This window comes from Malus domestica, chromosome 04 (assembly GCF_042453785.1).
Source record: "Malus domestica chromosome 04, GDT2T_hap1".
Lineage (NCBI taxonomy): Eukaryota > Viridiplantae > Streptophyta > Magnoliopsida > Rosales > Rosaceae > Malus > Malus domestica.
Window position 1 is genome coordinate 27,794,449 of NC_091664.1, and position 18,970 is coordinate 27,813,418.

Sequence of the window (18,970 nt, forward strand, 5' to 3'; positions counted from 1 at the left end):
AATTGGTGAGGTGCGGGCGTGCCACTACTAGATGCCGCTAGTAGACGGATTTTGAATGATTGAGGTTGCACCTGAGTTCGACTTCTGACCAAGAGATTGTGCCATTGAGTGGGAGTGACTCAAATCAAGGTTCTTTGTTTGCCTTAAAAATAAGGACTTTACTTATATAGAGATGTAGAACAATATGTAAATGACAAAGGAAAGTGAATGACTAATATTGTAAATTGCTTGTAAATTAAATGACCGAAGATGAGTTGTACATAAAAACTACAAAGGAGATTGATACTGCAAGTGAGCAGCAGAGCTAATAAACTAGATAAAAGAAGGCTTTTGGTGAAGGTTGATCCTGAAAAGGATGAAAGCTTGAAGCTGACAGCTTCGTATGCAAATCTAGCTTGAGCAGAGTTTGTGTATTTGTTTGTTTGAGTGTCCATAATCCTTGTGCTTGTGATCCTTTATATAGAGGTCTGGAAGAAACCCCCTGCTGAGGACATTGCACTTGCCCGAAAGAAGCTTGGGTAGCTTGCATTCCATTGCTTGGGTAGCTTGCATTTCGTTGCCAACTTGCATGTAGAAACAATATTAAAAGGAGAACTTGCATCTTCATCACATGTTTTTAGCACATGTCTCCTCCACTTGCAATAAACTAACAATTAAAAGAAGCAAGTTGGCTTCTTTCATATTATCATTTTCCGAAAACTCTCTCATCAACTTGCAATACATGCATGTATCTTGATTTAAACAAAGACTTGACAAACCTCCACCACCCAAACAAATGGGAAAAACAATATTATAGTGCCAAATCCTTCCACTTGCAGCCAAATATCTTTCCAAGTTAGTTTTCTTGCACATTAATCCTCCAAATGTCATATTTTACCCAAATTGCCCAAATAAGTAAAAATGGGTATATTTTGAGTGCAAACAATTCCGCCAAAACATTTCATCTGCTTTGTTTTCACGACCCTTCCTTTTAACTGAATATACAAATGCCATACACTCCCTAAATTCTTCTTGTCTTTGTATGGATCACCATCGCCGGCGTGGCTGATTGATTTGCCGTCAAATGATTGAAACCTACAAGTTTAATGTCTGGACATGCGGCACAGGCTCAGCCTTGGCAAAGTTATGCAAATCGGATTCTCCGTTGTCATCTTCATCTTTATCCAAGCAAGCTGATAAATAGCTCAAGATGAAGCCCTCTACATCTTCCTCAATGACAGAATCAGGATCTAAGACTTCATAGTTTGCCCGAAGATCTTTCACCATCCGGTATGGCGGCATTAAAAGTAGCAATGGAAGTTACGTGACTTGGGTTTTCGATGGAATTGGGGATAGTGTTCTGCTAGTTCTAGAGGATAAAGCATACCTGGAGCACATAACTGCGTATCTGGCTTCCCCAGGTCATATCGGTAAGAGATTGTGAATACTGCGCATTCATCTTATTCTGGCACGCCATCTCAAGCTGGTCTACTCGTGACTGAATAACAGCCATTGCTGAAGCCTTATTCTGATGTTGTGATATGTACATTGAAGAAAAAGGAAACTCCGTGATTAGGATGAAAGTTGGCAATTCTTAGTTCCAAATATAAAAAACGAAAATGTGTTTTAACACCTCTCATTTTGACAAGTAGCAGTAATTCCTGTAGGAATGTGAACAATCCTCACAGCACTATCGGTTGTATTTGCGTGCTGGCCTCCAGCTCCCCCAGAACGAAATCGCTCAATGCGCAGATCAGATTCATTAATTTGTACATGCTCAGATGCATCTCCCAGGATTGGAGTCACAGCAACAGCAGCAAATGAAGTGTGCCTACGCTTATTACTGTCAAAAGGTGAGATCCATACCAACCTGTGCACTCCTACTTCTGCTTTGGCATATCCAAAAGCATATTCACCGTCAACTTTGATTGTTGCCCACGGCAAGAACAGATTGATCTGAAGTCAGAACATTAGCATACTCTTCAGTTTAAAGGCTTTACTGCAATATAATTGGGGTGGGACAGTGGATTTGCACATGCTTGGGATAAGCTGATTTCTTTTTCCTTACCATGCAAATAATTGCTACAGATGTTTCATAGATCCATTCGCAAATACAAGGGATCAGTGGATAAGAAGATGAACCCTGATTCCCACAATCTCACCCGGCATTTCATCCACCACAGTCATGTCATATCTGCATCGTTGAGCCCACATTTTATAAATCTGCATTACCATAGCTGCCCAGTCATTACTCTCTGTACCCCCATCTCCTGCTTGAACCTATATGGCACAATAGTATCTAAGGTCTGGTTGGTATAGATTAATCGCAACTAGTGTCTTTCACCATTACAACATCTATATAATAAGTACAAAATACCAAAAACTAGACACCGCCAATACATGTTTCATAGAATATAGGAAATATTGATGCAGAAAACATGATTCATATATCAAACAGACCTCAATGTAACACGATGCAATGATCCTGCTCCCCAGCTAACAAAGCTTCAATCTCATTCTCCTTTGAAGTTCTTCTCATATTAAGCAAAGCGTTCATGGATTCCTGCATATGAGAATCCGTATAACTAACTAAAAAGCACAAAGCATGTTGCTCTCAACTCTCAAGTACCTTATAACTTAAAAGAAAGGATTTAACTTTATGGTAAGGATTCAAATATGACCAGTTCAATTGATCCTTCTTTACATCAACGTAGATCGTATAGTGTTACTGCATTGATTCTATTAACAATGTTATATGTCCGTTACTTTTTTTCCTATTCACTGAAAAACAGATACCAGCATGGACTTTTCACTATTTGGCATACATCATAATTTGAATCTACGATAACCAGTGAATAAAACATCATATTGGTAATAATTATTCACGAAGGCACAAACCATGAAATAACATGCCTATGAGAAGAACTGAAAGCCCACTGATTCTAGCTCTGCGTCATTCTCTTCACGGGCAAGCTTTACCACGTCTATATGCTCGAGCAATTCTCGCTCAAATGCCTGCACTTCTTGCATTTTACCCAGAAGTGAACCATGTTGACGGCTTATCTTCCCTGCATGTACAGTATCATTCCACAGGTCTGGCTTATTCACCTCTGCTGATAACATTTCCAACCTAACCAGCAACTTCTTCCACTACCGCCATAATCATAAGACGTACTTCAAAACTATGCCGAAATATTCGAATACAAACAGAGTATCAACCAAACCAAATGATTGAATCCTCAACATAAGAAACCAAGTTATGCTTCTAAATTAAACTCATACAGCCTTGTTTGGTGTCTAGGATTGGATTGGATTGGATTATATAAGTCACTGGATTCAACTTGTGTTTATGAGAAAATGGACGGATTAGTCACGAAGGAAACTTCTCTCATCCAATCCCCACATTTTCAACATACATTGAATATAATGACTTATTCGATCCGATCTAATCCTAACCACCAGACGATGATAAATTGCAGAGGAACACAACGGAATGATCTCATTTTAAATTGTACCTGCAATCGTTTCTTAATAAGATGAGTGGACAGTGCAATTGCAGCAGCGTGACTCTTCCAATCACTCTCGTTCTCATCCAGAATTGGCGACTCACTAGCAACGATTCTATCAATTGTCAGCCCATCACAGGTCGACGGCTCCACCGCAGCCTGAGTACCAAACAAGCAAACCAACTCGAAACTGCCACGACTCGAATACAAACTTCTCACCATTGGCAGCCCCAATACACCAGACCCAGTTACATTTTTCCCTGAAGCAACATACCCAGAGCTTAAAGCAAGAGGGTTGGAGCCCGAAATAAAGATACTACTCGGAAATGGGTGATTTTGAAGAGACCCAAAAGGGGATTTTGAGGTATTGGGAGGAAATGGAGAAACCCAAGAATCCAAAATCCTTTTTTTCGATTGGATTAGGTAAATATTGAGGGTTTGAGGGTCGATTTAGATTTCTTAGTTGGGATTCAGACAGAGTAGAGAAAAGCAGAAATGGAAAAAAACGGCTTTTGGCTTCTGGGTTTGGGCAGAGAAGCTGCCAGGATCCACCTGTTCGTCTAGAAGAATATCCAATGAGGATGTTTCCTGGCCAACGAGTACACAGCTCCTCGAGAGATTGGCGTCGTTAATGTTGTTTATCAGGCTTCTGCTTATTGGCGGGCTATAAGAGAAGAACATAGTTAATTCTGAAATGTGCCTTTGTGGGGCCTTAGGTGTAGGTCTTGAGGCTCACAATCAAAATTAACTTTAAATACCCAGGCGTGCCACTGCCATCTTTAGCATGACAGATGTAAAACCGATGTTAAGTTTTATTGTATATATATATATGCCCGAGAGACCCAGTTAGTTATGAAATGTGCCTTTGTGGGGCCTTAGGTGTAGGTTTTGAGGCTTCCCGTCAAAACTAACCGAATACTTGAACACATCTTGGTTGTTTCATTGTTGCAGAAGTATCACCCCCGTTATACTTTAATTGCCCGAGCCAGCAGAGCAGAATGAATTCAAATAGGTGCCTTTGTCAGGCCTTAGGTATAGGTCTTGAGGCTTTATATCCGAATTAATTCTATACTCAAGTGTTCTATGGGAATTATGATATAACAAAAGTAAAACTAGAGAATAAGCCAATTACTTGCGCCCCAAGTAACTTCGGACTTCTTGTTATCAAGGATTGTCGTGGATGGGTTAAGTCCACATAAGGTTCTTTTTATGCCTTGAGACCAATGACTTTTAATTGATCAATCTTGTCTGCCCGAATGGTTAGAACTTAGAAGTCTTTTAATCATAAACTGGCTAGCAATAACTTGGATGCAGATGGAAGCATACATCATATTACTAGATATATGAATGAAAGACAAAAACAAAGGAGGCAGGGCAAGGTTTCACCTTGTCGGGCAAGGCTGATCGTCTTGCAACTTCCTCGCTTTGTAATTTACAAAGTGTTCGAATGCTAGAAGGGAAGATTGGAAGATGAGTTTATATGAGGGGATCGATACTACAACAAGATTTAAACAGGGTAGCAGAGCTTTTACAAAGGATTTCTAGTGAAGGTTGATCCCGAAAGGGATGAAGACTAGGGGCTGACTACAGCTTTGTGAAGGCAAATCTGGTTTGAGCAAAGTTTGTGCTTGTATTTGTTTGTTTGATTAAGTGTCATTGTCTCTGATTTTTCTTCCTCATTTTATAGACGATTTGGCTTGGCTGCCTGCAGTGTTAATTTTGACCGAATGCATCTGAAGGGCAGTGACTCATCAACTTTTTACTTGTACTGCCATTGTAAAGTATTTTTGGGCTGATTAGCTGACTGGTCTACACTACTTGACCTCTAGGTAGGTGAGCAGCTGGTTTGAATGATCTGCACTTGATCGGGACCCTTCTTTCTTCTGGGCTTCGGCTGGGCCTTAGACTTTTCCTTCTTCTGAATCTCCTTTTGAGCTTTCTTTTGGGCTAACCTCTTTTTAACCCAAAGTTCAAGTTTTATCCCAAACACCACCACTACTTGCTCTCCTTCTGAGCATGAAAGATGACATTTTTATGATGTTTTGAGTTTATTGGGGTTTTACAGAAGCTCCAACTGAGGGTTTTAAAAATACAGGAGCTGCTCGAGCGACCTGGAAGTTGAAACGATGACGTTTTGAAATACAGTTGCCTTTTTTCCCCAAAGCCTTCGTCTTTCTCAGCCGTTGCTCAGTCACCATGTCAGCCCAAGCCGACGCCGTAAATCCCAGTTCCCAAAATACCCTCCAAACCCCACAAAATTACCCCGTGCCCCTCTCCCCGCCTCTTCCCGCCATCTCTAAGCACGTAGAGCTGGCGAGAGCCATGTCCGCCTCTTCTAAATCTAGCCCCCTTTCCCTCTCGAGGAACAACGTCGTTTACGAGGACCAATGGGTCGTTGTGGTGAACAAGCCCCAAGGAATTTACGTGAGTCCGTGTTGGAATCGGTCCCTCAGCTTCTCTGTGACTCGGCAGAGTTAGGTGAGTCAGGTTAACTCTTCTCTTCTTTTTCTGCTCTGCTTGTTGTTTCCAAGATGAAACCTAGAGAAGTGTTTTTCTCGTTAGGCTGGCTTATTTGAAAAGTGCTTCTCAGTACAATGAGCAATATGATCTTCAATCCTAAATAGTTTGAGATTCATGTAACCAGTGGAAATTAGCTGGGATCAGGGTTTAGTTTTGTTGTAGATTCTCCAAGCCAATTGGCAACAACTTCTGCTTATTCGAAAAGCCACAATCAAATTTAGGAAACGCTTTCGAAGTTCATTGGATATGGGAGATACTGACTACTTGCAATGGGCGGGAAATTTTGAGTTTTGATTCCTATCACATAGTGAGTCGGAAAAGTGCTTCTTTGGAAAAGTTGATTTTTGTAACTCTTTCTTGAACACTGATCTGAGTTCAACTTATCAGTTGCAGGGACCCAAACTCAGCCAGAGCTCCATCTTGCAAACCGACTCGATTGCGACACTAGTTGACTGATGATAATAACCAAGTCACACAAAGTAGCTACCAAGCTCGTGAACGTTGGAAAATATTAGTATTTTGGTTTATTTGAATGTTTGGTTTTATGGGCTTAGCTCGTTAGAATTATGTTTTGTTAGAGATTAGGGTTATTTTATTATAAATAGCCTGCTTGTTATTCATTTTAGTATAAGTCATTCACAATGTAGTATCTTAGGGTTTTGTAGCCATTTTGGCATTCTCGTTCTTTTAATAATATTCTTATTATTTTGTTAGTCTTGTTCGTTGCGTACTCTGATATTCAACTTGGCATTAGAGCAGGTTTGATCATTCAAGATTTGATCTGCTTCGGGTTGGTATCTGTTTACTTGTTTCCGTTGTCGTTCATGTTCAGATTGTTAGTTGGTATTGGCATCGACATTGGCATTGGCATCGGCATCGGCATCGATATTGGCATCAGCATCAGCATCGGCATTGGAATTTGGAGGCTTGCATCCGCATTTGCTTGTTGGCAAACTCATGTCATGTACCGCCATGAGTTTGACAGAAGGTGTTGGAAAATATTAGTATTTTGGTTTATTTGAATGTTTGGTTTTATGGGCTTAACTCGTTAGAATTATGTTTTGTTAGAAATTAGGGTTAATTTATTATAAATAGGGTACTTTGTTATTCATTAGAGTAAGTCATTCACAATGTAGTCTCTTAGGGTTTTGTAGCCGTTTTAGCATTCTCGTTTGTTTAATAATATTCTTATTATTTTGTTAGTCTTGTTCGTTGCGATTCAACTTGGTATAGCATTTACAGATCACAAAGTTTCCAAAACCTACGTTGCACGCTACATTGGTTTAGCTCCAAATTGGGAAACAATCACCCTTAAATCAGGTCATGGTCGATCAAAGTTTGGGGTGTGGCGAGCGTATGCCGCTTCCGATGTAGGCTGGACACTTCCTGTTGTGCTAGGATAGCACCAAACTTTATGGAACCAACTTTTAATAACCCACAGGAAATATATCAAATGTAATGCAAGAACAAAATATGAAAGACACCAAGATTTTAACGAGGTTCCTCAACAGTCAGTGTAACTGGAGTACGTCCTCGGAGCAGTAGGAGCTCACCCAATAATCCACTATCAATCAAATGGGAGTTTACAAAGTGTTGGCAAGCTTACAACCCAAAACCCCAATACAACCAATAGCTCTCACACACCAAAGAAACAAATAGAGAGAAATATAATGAATAATTTCTTCTCTATACGAAGCTTAAAGCTAATACACAAATACAACTTTGATTGAGTGAGAACTAACCAAGAAAGAAAATCATCTTTCTTTCTTATATGGGAGCTGCGTACCTCTCTTCTTGTTTCTGCTGCTCCATCCTATTTTCTTCTTCTGCGGCTGTTTTCTTCTCAAAACAACAAAAGCAGCAATTGCTGCTAAATAATTCCTTAAGTCACCCCGTGACTTCCCACATGGACCAAAGAAAAAACTTTAGACAAAGTGCACTTTTCTTTTCCCTAAAACAAGGAAGAAACATATTCATGTTGTCCTTTTTTTTTCTTTTTATTTGTTTAATAGCCAAAAGGTAATGGCCACTTGGCCACCATTCAACAATCTCCACCTTGGCCAAGTTCTGAAAACGCCATGATAAGCCAACTAACACAATTGATCCAAAAAATCACTCCCAAACACTAGCAAGAGAACAACTCATGCCGAGCCAAATGCTCCAAAACTCCTACTGCTCAACGCCTTCTTTATATAGGCAAAATGTGAGCCAAGTTCAAGCAATGAACAAACTTGGCTACACCAACAAAATGCTTAATACCTCACTCTTGTGCTTCATAGTATAGACCCAAAACCTTCTTGAATAATCATCAACAAAGGTCACGAACCAATGTCTACCACTCAAAGAGGGAGTCTTTGTAGGACCCCAAACATCCGAATGCACATAATCAAGAATGTCATTCGTTTGATGTACAGTAGTACCAAACTTCACTCTAGTTTGCTTCCCTAAGACACAATGCTCGCAGAAATCAAGCTTATAAGTCGTGGCACCTTTTAGAAGACCTTGTTTCACAAGCCCTTGTAGAGCTTTCTCACCGGCGTAGCCTAATCTCATATGTCATAGTCTAGTAGTATCTGAATCATATGTGCCCATATTTTCAGAAACTACAGATGCTTCACCTGTCACAGTGCTTCCCTGCAATAAATACAAATGGCCACATCGAGGAGCTTTCATCACAACAAGTGCACCATAAGTAACTTTCAATGTCTGCCCATCTGAATGAAACCTGAAACCCTTGGATTCTAAAGTGCCCAAAGAAATAAGATTTTTCTTCAAATTCGGTACATACCGAACACATGTCAACTCTTTAACCATACCATCATGCAACTTCAAACGAACTGTACCAATCCCTTTTGTTGTGCAAGGATTGTCATCTCCCATGAACACAACGCCACCATCAAACTCTTTCAAGCTTGAAAACCAATCCTTGTGAGGAGTCATATGATGAGTACAACCCGTATCCAACACCCACTTAGTGGCACAATCAAATGATGAAGAAGTGGTTAAAGCAAAATCAAAAAAATCTGTTTCAACTTCAGCAACATTAGCTTCAGAACTTTCTTTGCCTTTGATCTTCAATTTAGGACAATCTTTCTTCCAATGGCCCTTATTACGACAAAAGGCACATTCATCCATTTCCAAAGGTTTTCTACCTTTAGAGTTTCCTCTAGGTCGAGACTGTGATTTTTTCTTACTAGAAGATGATCTTCTCTCCGATGATCTACCTCTAACAAATAAAGCTTCAGAGTTACTATCATGATTTTTATCTCTATGCCTCATTTCATAATTCATCAAGGCATTTGACACATCTTCAAATTTCACAGTTTCTTTACCATGCATAATAGTGGTAACAAAATGCTCATAAGAGTCCGGCAAGGAATTCAACAATATTAAGGCCTTATCTTCATCCTTAATATCCTCATCTAAATTTAACAAGTCGGCAATCAACTTATTAAAAGCATCAAGGTGTCTAATCATTTTTGTACCTTCTTTGTATTGAAAACGATAGAGCTTTTTCTTCAAGTGTAGCCTGTTCTCTACACTCTTCGTCATATACTTGTCTTCCAATTTTTGCCACAACACACTTACTACCGTCTCCCGCATCACAAAATACTTCTGAGTTTTTGCAAGGCACAACTGAATTGAAGAGCAAGCCCACAAATTTAATTTCTCCCATTCCGGCTTCGACATAGCTTCTGGCTTCTCTCCCAAAGCGGCAAGTAGATCTTGTTGAGCTAACACATCTTTGACCTCACATTGCCACATCCCGAAGTTGTTTGTGCCATCAAACTTTTCCACTTCAAACTTTGCATTTTGCACCGTAGTTCTTGCAAACTCGGAGCTGCTTCCAAAAGGATTTTCATCTTGCCCGTCTGACATCTTTGGCAACTAGACAGTACCCAAGAGCAACCAGTGCTCTGATACCAATTCTTGTGCTAGGATAGCACCAAACCTTATGGAACCAACTCTTGATGACCCACAAGAAATATATCAAATGAAATGCAAGAACAAAATATTAAAGACACCAAGATTTTAACGAGGTTCCTCAACAGTCAGTGTAACTGGAGTACGTCCTCGGAGCAGAAGGAGCTCACCCAATAATCCACTATCAACCAAATGAGAGTTTACAAAGTGTTGGCAAGCTCACAACCCAAAACCCCAATACAACCAATAGCTCTCACATACCAAAGAAACAAATAGAGAGAAATATAATGAATAATTTCTTCTCCATACGAAGCTCAAAGCTAATACATAAATACAACTTTGATTGAGTGAGAACTAACCAAGAAAGAAAATCACCTTTCTTTCTTATATGGAAGCTGCGTACCTCTCTTCTTCTTTCTGCTGCTCCCTCTTATTTTCTTCTTCTGCGGCTGTTTTCTTCTCATAACAACAAAAGCAGCAATTGCTGCTAAATAATTCCTTAAGTCACCCCGTGACTTCCCACATGGACCAAAGAAAAAACTTTAGACAAAGTGCACTTTTCTTTTCCCCAAAACAAGGAAGAAACATAATCATGTTGTCCCTTTTTTTTCGTTTTATTTGTTTAATAGCCAAAAAGTAATGGCCACTTGGCCACCATTCAACACTTCCAGGAGGATCAATGGTCCGAGACATGGAAACATTGTTTGAAATTTTATCGGTAAATGGACAAGGGAGCTACAAAGAGCCATCTGAGTTTAAGAAAGATGAAGCAAATGTTGTAGTGGTTGAAGAGAAAGCTGTAGTAGATGGAGACACAAAGAAGGACGAGGTTTTAGTAAGAGCCCGTCCTAGGAGTGGACGAACACATCAAATCCACTTGCATTGTCAGTATCTTGGAATTTCCATAAGAGGTGATGTCAAGTATGAGGGTGTGTATGAGTGGAAAGAAGCAACTTATGACGGCCATGAACTTCATGCGGAGAGCTTGTCTCTTGAACACCCTGTTACTGGTCTTCCAGTGATGTTTCGGAAACCTGTACCCTCTTGGGCCAGCCAGGCTTTGCAACACTAGTTTAGTTCAATGGTTCTCTGTGCTCATTGTCTGGGTATAAGAAGATCGATCCTTTCCTGCTTCGACACGGTTACTTGCTATTCTCTGCGGAAAATGGTTTTAGGTTTGATGCCGAAGGCAAGTGTGCCGAGGTCTGCAGCGTTCTCCTTACCTAGCCGTTAGCTCATTTTTCCGATCATACGTGGAGAATGGATTTGGGTTTCAAATGTCATGAACTCTTGTAAGTAACAATTTACAAGGAAAACCTGTTGTGCCATGTTTTCTTCTCAAATTTTGCTCATATGATTTAATTTTGCACTTTTCGGCTTCTGTATATGTTGTTAAACTTCTCTCATCACTTGGATATTTGGTATGACATTGCCATTTTCACTCTTAGTGTAAGCTCTGAAGTTCCTTTTTTTGTACGTGTTAATAGGGGAAAACAAACCCTCTGACGTCTCTTAATCCTAACTCATTATTTCGTCCTCTCTAGTCACTTGGGCCAACTCCAAAAGACTTTTCCAATGCACATTGACGTCCCTAAGCTCCCTCATTACAAAGAATAACTCCTATGCGACAGAGTTACCGTGTTACAGTAGCATTGCATTGTAAGTTTCACTCCTCGTGACATTAGAGTGAAAAACAAATGTTTGCCTTGGCCTATCCGATAAGCTCTGATGTCGTTTTTATTTGGAAACAAACTTCAAATTTAACTTTGGAAATACCATTTTCCAAGAAGTTTACAATCTTTTTTCTTTATCCTATTTTATTGAATCTTGTAGCTGAAAAATTAATCATTTTTACATGACTGTTTCCACCCAACAGGATCCTCTTCGGATCCTTTCGATAAAGATCTTGAGAATTCGTGAATCGTGTCTGTTGATTGTACATTGTGCGGTCAGTTTTTGTCAAGTATTATTTATGTTTAAATTTAAATAAAAATATTTAAAATAATTTCTAACTGCACGATATACGATGAACAGACAAGATTGACGAATTCTTGAGATCCTCACAAAAGGATCCGGGTTCTATTTCCACATCGTTATCAATATTCTACTAAACAGAGGGCGCTAATTTAACTTCTAATTGAAAGGGATCAAATGCGTGGCAGACTGATATTGGTTACAAATATTGCATTCAATTTTGTTTTAATAATTTGTAAAGGCAAGGACTTTCAAGGCTCAAGTGCGGTAAACGCGTTGGTTTTTTAGAATACAATCAAGAATTCTATTCTCCCCACTAAGCATATAATATTGAGATTATTCTCCTCTTAAATTATTGACATTTTGCAGACGTCATAAAGCTTCCATAAAAAAGTGGGAAAGAATCCTTCTTCCTGTAGAAAATTGTTGTGATTTTTCATAACCTAAAGGCTACATTGTGACTAACTTAATATTCTACGAGCTACAAATTATCATATATATAGAGAACTAATCTAGCCATAATAAGCAAGAAAACGAAATCTTAATACTAACGGGCTAAGCCCAAATTCAAACAATAAAATAAACCTAAATTCCAACACCCCCCGGGTCAAACTCATGGCGGTACACGTCATGAGTTTGCTAACAAGCAGATGCGGATGCGTTAAGTGGACAAGACAAGACAAGCTCCATTAGGCGGACACGATAAGACAAATTCTGTTAGGCGGACACGACAATGCAAGCGGGCAATCAAGCGAGCAAACGAATAATCCAAGCGAGCAAGCAGGCTAGCGGATTCCGGCAAACAATCCAATTACTAACCAAGTGTACAACATCACTCGAGTGGTCATAAATTCAAGTACTCGAGCAGTCGTTGTGGAGAGCAACAAGTTCCAAACACAAACATAATAACAACAACACGTTTGCCCCAACAAAAAGCAACAAATACTGCCAACCAACTCTTTTCCACTAGCAACTTTTCACGGGTCAACAAACTATTTTTTTTCCTTTGCTTTCTTCCTTCTCTTTGCGAACAAAGTGTGGTAACAGATGGTGGGTGCAGCGGTGGCTGGGTAAGGTAAGCAAGTTCATCTCTAGGTGCGGTTATGGGATGACATTAGGTTACAAGTTCGGGCAGCAATGGTTCCAGGTGGGTTCAACGGATTCTGGGTAGCAATGAGTTTCGATCTGGGTTTCAAAAGGTTGTCGGGCAGCAGTGGTGCGAATCGATTCAGATGGTACAGGCTGCAGCAACGAGTGCGACGGTCGATTCGTGCAGGTGTCTCTGGTGGCAAGATGAGGACATGATGCAGTAAACAGATTCAATTTTTTTTCTCTTCCCTTTTTGTAAGCAACAAAACCCTAACTAGGGCACAACGACAAACCATAACGAAAAAGAGGAACGTGACAAGACAAACAAACTAGCTACCAAGAATGGATTCAACCCTGAAGGATATTATTAAACAAATGAGAATGCCGGAACGACTACAAAACCCTAAAGGTTACATTATGACTAACTTGATATTCTACGAGCTACAAAGTATCATATATATATATAGAGAACTAACATAACCCTAATAAGCAAGAAAACGAAACCCTAATACTAACGGGCTAAGCCCAAATTCAAACAATAAAATAAACCTAAATTCCAACAAATTTAAATGCAAATAAAATAAAAAAATTGAAAACAAAATTGGTAACTAACATTTGAAAACAAAATTGGTTTCAATTAGTCCTTCACCTCAAAGATTTTTCTGCCTTCTTAGAGAAAATATTCGGCAAAGCTATCTGATTTTTTACACCGAACGATACCACATGGATTACATTCACGAATTCAAAATACAAGAGATTCTATGCTTTTGTTAGACGCGCTCTACATGAACGAAAAATTTTGTGAATTACTTAGTAATTATTGAGTTTGTGTTTATCCACGGGGGCTGGTGCTGATTTGGCCAACTCATCAATGAGAAATAAATGTTGTCCCTAGCCTTGGAGAATAAGACATCTCTGACAAAACATATACCAATTAATCAAAACAACCAGTTATACTCAATCCAAGGTGCATGCAAGAATGTTCCCCCAGTTCCCACCTGCCTTTCAAACCAGCAAGCTTCATAGGTTTTCAGATTCCAACGTCCGTGCAGTGCAACGAAAATTCTAGAGTACACCATATATTTGTAAAATTTAAACGGTTTAGATGTGCGCTTGAGAATTCGAAGAAATTTAACAAGCGGACGTGATACAATTAAAAAGCATCGTATATAGTACATTGTTGTATAGTAGAAAGACTCGATCCAAACCCAATAAAATATAATCTGGGTTTGGATAACGCAGTTGTAATATATATAATTTTAAGATTTTAAGAGGTTGCAGTTCAAAACCCACCAAGCATTTTCTTCTTTTCTTTGCTATATAAATATCTTAGATATACCCAGAGAATTATTGAAGGAACCAACTGTTGTGTGTGAAGTTTTTGGAAGATGGGTTTGCTGAGTGAGGGACTGACTCAGGTGGTGATTCCTTTGGCTGCGGTTGTGGGGCTTGGTTTTGCTTTGCTGCAGTGGTTTTTGGTGTCAAAGGTGAAGGTCTCTGGCGGGCATGGTGAGCGAAATGGGTTCAAGGACAAGCTCATTGGAGATGAAGAAGAGGGTGTTAGCTCCGTTGAGGTTACCATCAAGTGTGCTGAGATTCAACATGCCATTTCCATAGGTAATCTCTCTCTCTCTCTCTCTTTCTCTCTCTCTCTCTCTCTCTAAATTTACTCGTTTCCCATTTCATACCTCTACAAGCTGCATCCTAACATGTCAACTAGGCATTTTTTTTTTAATCAATCATGTTGTTGTGACTATTTAGAATTTCGTCGCTAAAGCATCATTCTGTTGTAGTGACCAGTGGTCACACCCTAAAAAGAATGAAAAAATATGATCTTGCTGCACTTTCAATTTTCTTTCCAGAAGATGTCATCGCTAAAGCATCTTTCTGTTGTTGTGATTACATGATCACAACTGAAAAGACTGCAAAACTGTGTTCTTGCTGCCCTTTTAATTTTCCTCGCGAAAGATTTTGTCACTGAAGCATCATATTGCTGTTATGATCACTGATCACTCCCTGCAAGGACTGAGAAATGATGTTCTTGCTGCCCTAATAATTTTCCTCGCAGAAGATTTTGTTGTCAAAGCATCATTTTGTTGCAGTGATGACAACCTCAAAGAATAGAAAAACTATGTTCTTGCTGCTTTTTGTGACAGTAAAATTTTCTCTCTGATTTTGGTTGCTTTATTTGTCCTCAGTTTCTTTATTCTTTTGGTTGATTTTTTTTATATTTTTGTTATATTTGTAGTTTATGCAATTTTTGGTGCTGTTAAATCTAACTTTTGGTTCGTATAATGTTCCTAGGGGCGACCTCTTTTCTGTTCACCCAATACAGATACCTCAGCATTTTCGTCGGTGTTTTTAGCACCATAATCTTCCTCTTCCTTGGCTCAGTGAAGGGTTTTAGCACTAAAAGCGAAGCCTGCGCATATAACACAGGCAATATGTGCAAACCGGCATTAGCCAACGCCTTCTTTAGTACTATTGCCTTCTTGCTTGGTGCTTTTACATCCGTCCTTTCTGGATTTCTCGGGATGAAGATCGCAACGTATGCCAATGCTAGAACAACTCTAGAAGCAAGGAGGGGTGTTGGGAAGGCTTTCATTACCGCCTTTCGCTCAGGTGCTGTGATGGGGTTCCTTCTTGCTGCCAATGGCCTATTGGTGCTGTATATCACTATCAATTTGTTTAAGTTGTATTATGGGGATGACTGGGAAGGACTATATGAGTCAATTACTGGTTATGGACTTGGAGGTTCTTCAATGGCACTCTTTGGGAGAGTTGGGGGAGGTATATACACGAAAGCTGCTGATGTTGGTGCTGATCTTGTCGGGAAAGTTGAACGAAATATCCCTGAAGATGATCCACGAAACCCCGCCGTAATTACCAACTCCTTTATTACTATGTTTGTTTGCTAATTTCTCTTACATTTTCGCAATGCAGAGCATCACTTTTGACATACTGAGTGTTATACTTTCTTTGTCAAACATTGTTAGAAGCGCTTTTAGTTATATGAGCGCTTTTAATTTTGTGTTTCTTTCTCAGGTTATTGCAGACAATGTGGGTGACAATGTAGGAGACATTGCCGGGATGGGATCTGACCTGTTTGGATCTTATGCCGAGTCTTCTTGTGCAGCATTGTTTGTTGCATCCATATCATCCTTTGGCATCGGTCATGACTACACCGCCATGTCGTATCCTTTGATCATAAGCTCAATGGGGATTGTGGTTTGTTTGGTAACAACCCTTTTCGCAACCGATCTGTTTGAAATCAAGAAAGTCAGTGAGATCGAACCCGCCTTGAAGCGTCAACTCCTCATCTCAACCGTCTTTATGACTGCTGGGATCGCCGCTGTCACTTTCGTATCTTTGCCATCAGAATTCACTCTCTTCAGCTTTGGAACCAATAAGGCTGTCAAAAACTGGTATGCTTCTTTATATCCCCAACTTCCGTTCTTTCCCGAGTAATTCTTCGTTATTGTATTATGTGGTCTTATCAATTCACCCATTTCATAACACGTGTATCGATTTATTAGTTAATCACTAATTCGTTTTCCCGTTACATTTAGCATAATTATCTGAATTACATGTGTGCTGTAGGTACCTCTTCTTTTGTGTATCAATCGGACTGTGGGCTGGTCTTGTTATTGGATACACCACAGAGTATTACACTAGCAATGCTTACAGGTGAGCCATTTTATTTCCTAATTAAGTAATTATGATTGTTGCACTTGATCAAATCTCCGATGCTTATTACTTTTTTCGGTTTGCAGTCCGGTGCAGGATGTGGCAGATTCATGCAGGACTGGTGCTGCAACAAACGTGATTTTCGGGCTGGCTCTTGGTTACAAATCAGTCATCATTCCTGTGTTCGCCATTGCGTTTGCTATCTACGTTAGCTTTAGCTTGGCTGCCATGTATGGAATAGCTGTGGCTGCTCTGGGAATGCTCAGCACTATCTCCACAGGTCTTGCAATTGATGCTTATGGCCCCATAAGCGACAATGCTGGTGGGATTGCAGAGATGGCCGGGATGAGCCACAAGATACGCGAAAGAACAGATGCTTTAGATGCTGCAGGAAACACAACTGCTGCTATTGGCAAGGTAAAACAAACCTAGGCGCATTCTCGGATCCTGAAAACGCAAATTCACTTTCTCAAGACGCTTTCTGAAACGGTTTTAGAAATTGTTACCAGACGGTCCCTAAGTATTCAGTATGATGACTTGTATCCCTTATTTCGGTTTTGACATGTTTTCTTGTATGTGTCAGGGTTTTGCTATTGGATCAGCTGCTCTTGTTTCTCTTGCATTGTTTGGCGCCTATGTCAGCAGGGCGGGAATAGAGACCGTTGATGTGTTGACACCGAAAGTCTTCATTGGCTTGATTGTGGGAGCTATGCTTCCGTACTGGTTTTCCGCCATGACAATGAAGAGTGTGGGAAGTGCTGCACTCAAAATGGTCGAAGAGGTTCGCAGGCAGTTCAATACTATCCCGGGGCTCATGGAAGGAACAGCAAAGCCAGATTACGCAACTTGTGTCAAGATTTCTACCGATGCTTCCCTAAGGGAGATGATCCCACCAGGCGCCTTGGTCATGCTTACACCACTCGTTGCCGGTACCTTCTTTGGAGTCGAAACTCTTGCAGGGATTCTTGCAGGTTCACTTGTTTCCGGCGTGCAGGTAACCGTAGATTTTCAATTTCTCCGTCTTCTTTTAGATTTACCGGCATTTGCTAATACGTCTTCCCTTTATTTTCCTCCCTAGATTGCCATTTCTGCGTCCAACACCGGCGGGGCATGGGATAATGCAAAGAAATACATAGAGGTAAGCACACTTCTGTGCTCGATTGAGTTACAGTTGCTAGAACGCGAGCATCAAACTCAATACCATTTGCTCTGATGCACCTGCAGGCCGGCGGTTCAGAACATGCTAAATCACTAGGTCCGAAGGGTTCGGAACCCCACAAGGCGGCGGTCATAGGCGATACGATTGGAGATCCGCTCAAGGACACTTCAGGTCCTTCACTCAATATTCTGATCAAGCTCATGGCAGTTGAGTCCTTGGTGTTTGCTCCTTTCTTTGCAGCTCATGGAGGCCTCCTCTTCAAATGGCTTTGAAAATGGAGCTGCAGCACGGTCAAATTAACCGTTCAAGATGGAGCTTTTTACTCTAATTAGTTGTTTCATGTTGTTAAGTAAAAGCTATATATTTATGGCTTCGTTAATCCCAATTTTACTAGAACTACATATGTAATTTTACTAGAACTGTATATGTGTGTGTGCGCGCGCATGTTACTCTATGTTGCATGTCAATGCATATCCACAATCTTGGTTATGTGTGTATCTCTTTCTGTTTAAAGAAATTTTTTCTAGTTGTCCAGGAATAATTAGGAGATTTTCTATAAAATATATGAGCAAGTGCTTTTTCTTTTGTGGATCCAATTTTAATGGGAATTTGATGAGTCGATCAGCGTACACATTTTACTTTTACTGTTATATAGGAAGTTACTTCACGTATTGTTTGACCTAAAACAAATAGTGGATTTGTTCTTATAGATTTCTTTTTACTTTTGATAAAGTAATATTTTAGCTACTTTAATTTAAACAAGAAAGATGATCAAATTAGTGTGTACACACTACCTGACCAATCAGTCTAACCTACGTAAGATATGTATCAACTATATTGGCATCTTCCTACCAAAAAGTATCTGTTTAGGTACAATACTCCCAATGTTTTCATCAAGTATTGTGTTATTAAACACCACAAGGTAATCAAATTTCAAATACCTTAATAGAACAACTACATTTGGAGTGTCACGATAGTGATATTCTAATCTTATCATGTATATTATCAAATGTTTTCACTTTTATCACGTAATAATACATGATTAGCTTGGAATATCACTACTAAGACATCGAGTTGCAAGGATGGCCCAATCAAGGTTTGGCCATGGCCAACTCTAATTAGTGTTAACTAA

The 18,970-nt window shown here is 39.8% G+C and overlaps 2 protein-coding genes and 1 pseudogene across 2 annotated transcripts; 2 read left to right on the forward strand and 1 right to left on the reverse strand.

Annotated features, from left to right (window-relative positions):
* Positions 1 to 204: 204 nt before the first annotated feature.
* Positions 205 to 4,028, reverse strand: LOC103408527 (peptide chain release factor PrfB2, chloroplastic-like; annotated as a pseudogene).
* A 1,653-nt stretch (positions 4,029 to 5,681) lies between these two features.
* On the forward strand, positions 5,682 to 11,001 carry LOC103434078 (RNA pseudouridine synthase 1). The gene is given in 5 exon segments (XM_029101692.2): positions 5,682 to 5,907; positions 5,910 to 5,972; positions 6,393 to 6,504; positions 7,237 to 7,380; positions 10,587 to 11,001. Coding segments are annotated over 5 exon segments (960 nt in total).
* Positions 11,002 to 13,945: 2,944 nt separating this feature from the next.
* LOC103433876 (pyrophosphate-energized vacuolar membrane proton pump 1) lies at positions 13,946 to 18,327 on the forward strand. The gene is made up of 8 exons (XM_008372163.4): positions 13,946 to 14,609; positions 15,297 to 15,871; positions 16,038 to 16,417; positions 16,593 to 16,679; positions 16,766 to 17,096; positions 17,263 to 17,673; positions 17,758 to 17,817; positions 17,904 to 18,327. Exons 1-8 carry the CDS (start codon positions 14,381 to 14,383, stop codon positions 18,108 to 18,110), a joined length of 2,280 nt encoding a protein of 759 aa, XP_008370385.3. The 5' UTR covers positions 13,946 to 14,380; the 3' UTR covers positions 18,111 to 18,327.
* Positions 18,328 to 18,970: the final 643 nt, after the last annotated feature.

What these genes read in the sequence shown, in the direction of transcription:
- LOC103433876 (XM_008372163.4), top strand. Translation starts at nt 14,381, where the DNA reads ATGGGTTTGCTGAGTGAGGGACTGACTCAGGTGGTGATTCCTTTGGCT. An exon ending in ATGATCCACGAAACCCCGCC is followed by an intron (nt 15,872 to 16,037) that starts GTAATTACCAAC and finishes TTTCTTTCTCAG; the next exon opens with GTTATTGCAGACAATGTGGG. An exon ending in AATAAGGCTGTCAAAAACTG is followed by an intron (nt 16,418 to 16,592) that starts GTATGCTTCTTT and finishes TGTGTGCTGTAG; the next exon opens with GTACCTCTTCTTTTGTGTAT.